Source organism: Microchirus variegatus, assembly GCF_963457635.1.
Source record: "Microchirus variegatus genome assembly, chromosome: 4".
Taxonomy (NCBI): Eukaryota; Metazoa; Chordata; class Actinopteri; order Pleuronectiformes; family Soleidae; genus Microchirus; species Microchirus variegatus.
In genome coordinates this window covers 7,781,072-7,790,306 of record NC_139805.1, presented here as the reverse complement: position 1 = coordinate 7,790,306, position 9,235 = coordinate 7,781,072, and the positions used below count along the sequence as shown (strand labels likewise).

Sequence of the window (9,235 nt, the reverse complement as noted above, 5' to 3'; positions counted from 1 at the left end):
TTTCACTATTGCAAAGTCCACTGACCGTTAGTGTGTTATTAGTCGTTTTCATACTGGGTCCAATGGCCGCACAATGAAGCTGAGGTGCGGTTTACACAAAAAACCCCCCAAAAAAATCTGGATTTCAAGCTAAATCTATTTGTTTTTAAAAAGTCACCCCATAAGAAAAGACTAAAAAAAGCTAAATCTGTTCTGCTATAAATGAACACAAAAACAACTGTATTGTAACTATGAACTACTAAAGAGCAAAAACAGACGTGAACACTCACGGTCAGTGTGTGTGTATGCTTTGTTTTGCTTTTGTTATTGTTGTTATTTACAGGGAAACGCAGCCCGTTTTGAGTACGGCCTCCATCATGTGTTGGTGGCACAGGGAGGCACAGAAAGGATCCAAATAATCCTGCGTCAGTCTAATAATGACATTCAGCGGAAGAACAAAAGGTCTGACATTCAACACACACACACACACACACACACAAATTACAACCAACCACTGACACAGAACTATTTCACCCCCAGCTGTGGAGTCTTATACGACCACAACGACCACAACAACTGTGGGAGGAAGTTAAAAAATAAAAATATTGATACTGCAACATCATCAGAAAAGCAATACATCTGTTAACTAGTTAAAGTGAAATGAGGACTTTCAGAATGATTAATGCACATGTTGCAAATCTTTGAGGCACTGAACCAACCGTGGATCAAACTAGGTTTTTTTTAATTGTTATAAAAAGAAATCTGACAAGAAAATGATTAAAGTGTGTGGGAGATTTGAAAACAACAACAACAACAACAACGACAAAACACCTCAAGCCTGATGTGATCCGTGTTCCACCTCAGCCTCAGGGATATTTAGGTAGTTGCTGTTTGCAATCTCACCACTAGATGTCACTAAGTCGTACACACTTATTAAATATCAGTCTCGTGTGTTACAGTATCTAAAAGTGATTCTTAAGTAAAAGTATCTTGCCAGCAAATGACTTTGGTAGAAGATGAAGTCACTTTATTTTATGATATTAATTAAAAGTCTTACTGTACTCAAGTATCACAAGGAATTTTCTTGATATAAAACGTACTTAAGTTTTTAGAAGTAAAAGTATTAAAAAGGGGAGGAGTTGTCTTTCAATTAGAAGGTTGTGGGTTCAATTTCTATATGTGTCCTTCAGCAAGACACTTAACCCCATGTTGAAGTGTGTGAACGAGTGAATGGCAAAACTGTCGTGTAAAGCAAGACTAGAAAATCTCTACATAAATACAGACCATTACCAACTCTTCTTCTTCTGATTTGATTTGGTAGTAACGTGTAACAAAGATAGCTGGAAGAAATATAGTAGAGTAAAAGTAAAACTTGCTGGAAATATAAATAAAGCAAAGTACAGATATGTGAATGCTGTACTTAAGTAGAGTAATGAAGAATAAGTACTTTATGTTATATTACAAACACTGTTAAATATCAGTAATAACTGTTATGTTAAAAGCGCTGCATTATGTCACACGATCCTCCTCTTACGTAAAGAACGTTACGAGTTTACAAGGTAAATAATTAGATTTAAGTGCCACATTGCATGTAAACGATAAAAAGCACTTAACCTTGCTAAGTATGAGAAAACAGTTTCCTTAAAATCAAAATAATCCTGGGTCTATTTACTCTTTTACTCTTCTCCTCACACTGCGAAAACGGCAACAACCGCAAAGTTTGAGGTGAAATGGTGGCTAAATGCAAAATAGTGTGTTTAGGTTTCTTGAGCCACGTGTGATCTGCTCCAAACTTCATAACCGACTGTGAAATCACGCAACAAGAAAATATCAGTTAATTGTTCAGCAGCTTTTAAAGGCTGAATGGGGGAAAAGTACGTCCAGCAGATGGCAGCATTTCCCATGGTGGTGGGTTTTTTAACTGACGACAATTTCAGCTGCCATTTTGTATTTGTTCAATTAGGGTATGAGCATTGATCCATTACAGGTGGAGCTGCTCCTGCACAGAGCTACACTGGTTTGAAGGCCATGGTTAAAGTTTTCCGTGACTTTCCAATCCTCCCCCCCCCCCCCCCCCCGTTTCCATCTGTTTGGGATGTTCCACGTTGTGTTTCCCACCAGTCGAAGCTTCAGCTTCCACATGGAGACAGAAGCAGGAAGAGGACGAGGAGCGGCGGGAACGAACATGTGGTAACTGCAGCCTGAATCATCCACACATTTCTTACATTTGTTCACACCTGCTGTTAACATCCGACCTGATCACAGGTGTTCTGATTACACCTGCTGCCGCTCGTGTGTCATCACCGTTTCACACGTAAAACACAGCATCACCGTCTATCCATGCACGTGCACGTGTTTTCAATGCAACCGTTACAATTCACTGTGTTCAGAAATGGGCTTACTAGTATCAAATATGCCAAATTCAAATTCACTAATGTTTAGTGCCTCATAAATGTGGTTCTTTCGAGAAGGAAAAAAAAAACATACATTCCAAGAATTCCAGTCAGTCCTCTAATACCTGCCCTAAGAATGCATTCTTATAGATGTTCACAACAGGGAAGTGCAGAGTATGTGAAAGTCTGGTGTCAACACTAATGACCAGAGCAGAGGAGACGTGGTGTCTTCTCAGGGTGACAGTAAGTGTGTGTGTGTGTGTGTGTGTGTGTGTGTGTGTGTGTGTGTGTGTGTGTGTGTGTGTGTGTGTGTGTGTTCCTGTACTTGTGGCATACTGAGGACCAGTGAGGGTTTTTAACCAACAAAGTGAGGTCATTTTTACGGAGTGAGGACATTTTGGCCGGTCCTCACTTTATATTCATTGAAATCACTTCCTTAGGTTGCTATAACATGCTTTACTCAATTTGTCAAAAAAACAACAAAAAAACATTTTGGACGACATAGTATAGTATGACTTTTTCTCAAATTTTGGACCAACATTTTTTTTTCAAAAACGTTTTTCACATTTTTTTTTTCAATAATTGATTTTCTAAAAATGTTTCTTTTTTTTTTTCAAAATTTTTTTTCCATTTTTTTATTCAAATTGTTTGTTTAAATTTTTTTTTTGATGATTGTATAGTATGACGTTTTTGTCAAATTTTGGACAAAAAATTTTGGGTCCAATTTTGGACAAAAAAAAAATTCAAATTTTGGTCAGCATAGTATAGTATGACGTTTTTGTAAAGTTTTGGACCAAAAAATTAAAAAAAAATAAAGAATCGAAAAAGTTTGCTAGCATGCTATACTCAATTTTTCAAAAAAAATGTTTTTAATTTTGGATGACATAGTTTAGTATGACTTTTTTGTCAAATTTTGGACCAACATATTTGTTTAAAAATTTGGTCGACCTAGTATAGTATGACAGATTTTCAAATTTTGGACCAAAAGATTTGGGTCAATTTTTTTTTTCAAATTTTGGACCAAAAAAAAAAAGTTTTCCAGCCCTTCTTGCTCTGGGGCTCTACCTACAGACATTTTATGGTACTGCAACCAGTAGTTCTTTGTCATTCATGAAGTAGATATTTGTAATTGTGTTGATTTATGAAGTGGAAAATGCTGGTCCTCACTTTGTCAGCAACCCGGTCCTCAGTATGCAGCAAGTACAAGAATGTGTGTGTGTGTGTGTGTGTGTGTGTGTGTGTGTGTGTGTGTGTGTGTGTGTGTGTGTGTGTGTGTGTGTGTGTGTGTGTGTGTGTGTGTGTGTGTGTGTGTGTGTGTGTGTGTGTGTGTGTAAGACAGCTCTACAGGTACATGTGAGAGAAGCATGGTCAAAACTCTTCAGCTGAGCGAGCAGACAGAGGAGAAAGAACAAGTAAGACAGAAATAAATAATGAAATAAATAAAATAAACCTGCTCCAGTTGTTGTTTTTTTTTACTCTTTCAGCCTGTGTCTGGTGTCTAGAGGCAACTTTTTTAGTCATGGATCAAAAAAGGTGAGAAAGAAGTCATGCTCTATATTTGGACATTTATTTATGACACAGCCTGCTACACCAGCACCACTAACCACTAATTTAAAGGTCCAGTGTGTAACATTTAGTCAGATTTATTGGCAGAAATTTAACGTACGATGTATAATCGTAACGATCCCTGAAAAGTTTGCTTTCCACAGCCTTTGAATCGAGCTTTTAAATGGACTAAAGGTGAATGCATGATGTGTTTTGCATTAAAATGGAAAAAGCTTCACGACACAAACAAAGAAGAACAACATCCTCTCTGGTCTGTGAAGGCCACTGTGGGAAAAGGAATCCTTCGTTTGTTCCAAATGTCACCGTTGGATTATAGACTCACAAACTCTTACACATTGGACAATTTAGTTACAGATTAAAGGAAAGTGCATTTCTAGAAGAGTGACGCTTTACTTCACGGTCAAGTCCAATGAATGTAGATCTGCTGTCCACTCATTTTACATGTGAGTAACTGAAGCTGAAACTGTGAGCAAAGACATGCAGACTTTATGGATCTGTGTGAAACTTGTGAATTTGTCACATTTAATTTTTGCAGCCACATCTGTAATCTGGATGAAACTTAGTCTTATGGCAGAGTGTCTGATCCTGCACACATACACCACAATCTCTCTAAAATCTGATCCGTTTTTGACAAATATAAGTTGTGAGATAAAAGGTAAGTTTACCAAATTTAAGTTTTTTTTTTTCTCGATGTCGTCATTATTATTCGTAACATTACAACTTTTATTCTTGTAAAATTAGGACTTTATTCTCCAAGGCTAAACATGTTTGGCCCGAATACTCCGTCATAGATCGTTTCCAAACCTTTATATACAAATACTCCGGTGATCACTGACCCGTCACAAATATTTCAGATTGATCCGTCAGAAACTACGAATTGGAAGAAAGCTAAAAGAAGTACAGACTTACACATAAACCCACACAACGTCTCATCTGTTGAGGGAGACAGTCGGTCTGTGAAAGAGACGGCCAGGAAGACAGACAAGTACATAGACACACACACACACACACACACACACACACACACTTCGTGAAGACACCTCATACCTTAACCTTAAACTTAACTAACTAACCCTAACACGGTGTCCTGACAAAGCCCAGACAAATTGTCCCCAGAAGGTCAAAAATGTCCTCACAAAGATATAAATGTGAGTGCAAACACACGCACACTTCTGTCTTTCCTCTTTCAGGAAAGCGTCTACTCATCGTCTGTTCACACCAACGAGCAAATCACACCAGAGCACATCAGGCACCAGGACAGGTCAGTCAGTCTGACCTGCAGCCACGAGCACAGAGAAGCAAGTCGCCAGAAAATGAGATCATAGATGATTCAGGTGAGATCAGGCTGAAGAAAGTGTCATTTAATGGTGTGTGTGTGTGTGTGTGTGTGTGTGTGGGGTCAATAAAAATATAAATAATATTTATTTAACAGCTTAAGAAAGAGCGACAGAGAGAATCAGGTCCTGTTAAGGTAGATTGGCTATCGTATGTTATTTAGTTTGAGAAAACATAGTCATTAAAGGTGCATTATGTAATAAATCTAAAGCAACTGGCCATAAAATCCTCCTAATATGTCACAGAGACTCAGGAATAATGTTCATATAACAAACTGAACTCACCAACAACAACAGTACAGCCAAAATATTTGAATTAAATAAAAATATTTTGCAGACTGCAAATCATGTTTATGTTTTGAAATCATGTTTTGGCATGTGGCGCCACCTACCACCGTCTACCAATCATTGCAGCCAGTAGAGTCTCAGCTGCCGAGCAACCACGGGTTGCCAGTTACGTCAGAAAACGAAACCTAAAAGACCTCAGTATTTTGAATTTGAATGTAGTGACCGTTTGTGGCCACATTCTTACATATGGCACCTTTAAGAAAAATGCAGCAACCATTTTCTTTCTTCTTTACAGGAGCAGGATCTTTGTTACATGTGCTGGAGTAATTGTTGTTTATTGTTGTTTTAGTAAAAGCTGGTTACAGGTGGTTGGTCACCAGCTTAGCGGTGTCAAAGATGGTGTTAAAGCGGCTGTTGTTAGGTTGTGATATCAGTATCAGACACAGGGGGTGCTCAATTCTGGAAAAAAAAAATAATAATCGCAACGGGGGTTTGGGTCAAAATTTAAATCACGATTATTTAATACAAATGGAATTGTGGATTTAAATTGAAATCGAAATTTCGAATGAAACCTTTTGAATTTACCTTAAAATAACTATATTGTATATCGTTGATATCTTTACTCAGGCCGCTTTTGTTCTATATTTGCCGGACGACGAGCGGCACAGGAAGTCAAACACCATTACACAACATTAAAAGTGTTATCTTCAGAACAAAAGCCCCCCCCCCCCGCCCCCCCTTTATAATAATCCCTCGTCTGAACAGTCCATACACATTTCTGTAAAATAAGCACGACGCCAAGAAGCACAGCATTAACATGTAACTGGGTGAAAATGATGAGCGTAAAACAAAAGGAATAACCTGTTGTGTTTGTGTGTGTTAGTGGTAAAAAGCACAGAGGGGTGAGTTTCAGCAGTATTTAATTCCACAGAACCCAGTCCTACGTTACTGCTCGGCCGCATGTGAACATCGCGTACATCCTGTTTACGCCTGCTGTTAGTAGTCACAGTGTGCACGTGTGGTCGCCATGGTGATGGAAGTAACACGCTGCTCTGACATAATAATCAGGGAGGAGCGCAAAACAAACAAAAGAAAAAGAAGTTTTTTACCATTTACACTACAAAATAGTTTTACATTCAACTTTCTACAGTAATAAGAGCCTTAGTTATTGCCAGTTTGTTAGACAGGAGGCGTGTGCACGTCACGTGTGCACGTCACTAACCTACATGTCCACACTGTAATGTTAAAACACCAAACCCTCTCTTTTACGCTAATTATTTTTCACTTCACAGCCTGTGCACTAGTATAAATAATGGTAAAAAGCAAATAATGTGTATATATATATATATATTAGCTGTTTTTAGCTGTAAAAAAAGAAAAGTCAGCTCAATCACAATTAATATTTTGCTTTTCAATGTGCCCTAAAAAAAACAAACAAAATTCTACCAGTTCACATGAAAACACTGTGGCAGCATCACGTGAGCCAAACAATTACAACAACGCTGAACGTCTCGATCTGCAAAATCTGAAGAAAACAAAACAAAACAAAAAAAAAAGACCATGTCCCAATCCCACACTGCATCATAATTTAACACAAGACACAGACAGGTAATCCTTATAATATACTGATGTATAGATGTTTGTATTTGAGAGCAGAGCTTAGTTTAACTTAATTTATACAACTGTAGGAAATCAACATACTGGAAACCTGCTTTAAAATCATTTTGCAGTGTGGACTTGGAAAAAACCTCATGAAATGAGAGCTCTAAATAGAAGTAAAGCTGTAACAGAGAACAGGACCTAATATTTGGCTTAAATGTTGAAAAAAAAAAAAATCACTTAAGTCAATACCAGTTTCTATTCATTATTATTATTAAAATTACATTGATATCCTTGGATTATATTACAACATCAGTATTTGATTGAAAAAAAGGAAGGAAACATCCATTATATATATATATATGTTATTGTACTGTACATTATGCATGGCTTTATACTGTATAGTCTGCATTAGACACTGTATATATATAATTATATATATATATATACACACGCCTTTTTGTTTTGTGGCCACTCTTTGACAGAAAGGTCCGTTTATTAAGGGAAGTTTTCTGTAAGTCACCACATTTATGGGCTTTGATTTGTTCAGCCCGTTTCTTTTTTTTTTTTTTGTTCTTTTTCTTTTTTCCTGATTTGTTCCCAACACTGGGATTTAAATGGCTGATGCTTCCTACAGATACAGCATATCAAACACACACACACACATGAAAACATATGTGGTAAACACACACACACACACACGCACGCACGCACACACACACACATATACACACACACACACCAGTCCTCCGCAGGGAGATGCACAAAAGCCTGTGCAGTAAAATGAAAAGAGGAAAAACAGTGAAGCAGGAAAAACGCACACGGGTGAATCCACACGTGAGTGTGCGATACACATTTGTATCCTCTGGGAAAAAAAGAGAAAACAACAGAAACACAGCGGAAGAGGTTTGAGTGTGACACCTGTCCTACTGTAGTCCTACTGTAGTCCTACTGTAGTCCTACTGTAGTCCTACTATAGTCCTACTGTAGTCCTACTATAGTCCTACTGTAGTCCTACTATAGTCCTACTGTAGTCCTACTATAGTCCTACTGTAGTCCTACTATCCTACACACCGGAAATCCAAAAGCAGCTTTTCACGTACAGATAATACCATAATATTTCACTTTACATTAGATTAGAAAAGATGTACATGTTAATATAAGTTAAGTACAGTCGACACACTAGCTTAAGAGTTAAGGCATGAACAAAAGCAACACCGAGTGTGTGTGTGTGTGTGTGTGTGTGTGTGTATCTTTGTGAGGACAAAAAAAAAAAGTATTAACCAAAGGAAGTCAGGACATTTTGGCTGGTCCTCAAAATGTTAAAGGGCCTTTATAGGGTTAGGGTTAAATTAAGGGGCTGAACAATTCATTATGTCTATGAGTGTCCTCGCCAAGAATGCTGTGCAAGAATATATGTGTGTGTGTGTGTGTGTGTACATAAATGCCAGATTTGAAGAGCACTATGGCTTATTTGAACTTTTAAGCCACTTGCAACCCTATTTTCTATTGATACCTACTGTAGGGATGCAAAATGGCAGCCACAGAAAGGCCACTAGAGGGAGCTGTGACATCCAGCAGACATCGTTTGTGGCTCCCTCCATAAGCTTTAGGCTTCGGGGTGGTTTGGTTCATACTAGAGCCTCTTCCTCTTAAAGTAGTCGGCGTACTGGCCGCCCAGGCCCTGCGAGTGTTGACCGATGTAAGCGCCCTCTGATGATGTCACTTCCTGCACAGCCAGCTGAGGATACTCTCTCTTGTGGCCTCTCGTCTGGTTCTGGGGAGATGGAAAAGACAGAGGGAGAGTGAGCTGGAGGTAAAGAAAGTCCACCCATACTTTTGATTCATTTCTTAACAGAGACAGTAGACAAGAATGTCATTTCTGTAAATGCAGATATCTGTAGTCCCTGGACAGATGTTCCTCGTCAACCTAAAAGTAAAATACAATGTTGAAATGCACAGTCAATACATGTCTATTAAAAGATAAGGATATGCTTAGGATTATGCTCTTACACTTCTTTTTTTCCCCTTATTGATAATCATAATTTCTTATACCTGCAATAATTTGTGCTACAA

General features: G+C 38.1%; 1 protein-coding gene across 1 annotated transcript in view; it reads right to left on the bottom strand.

The window, feature by feature from the left end:
- Positions 1-8,795: 8,795 nt before the first annotated feature.
- Positions 8,796-9,235, bottom strand: part of raver2 (ribonucleoprotein, PTB-binding 2) — a gene marked incomplete at both ends in the record, with an annotated part of 102,305 nt that continues 101,865 nt past the window's right edge. Inside the window, one exon of the mRNA XM_083888502.1 lies at positions 8,796-8,936. Within this exon, the coding sequence (XP_083744628.1) occupies positions 8,796-8,936 (141 nt within the window). The remainder of the gene's footprint in view (positions 8,937-9,235) is intronic.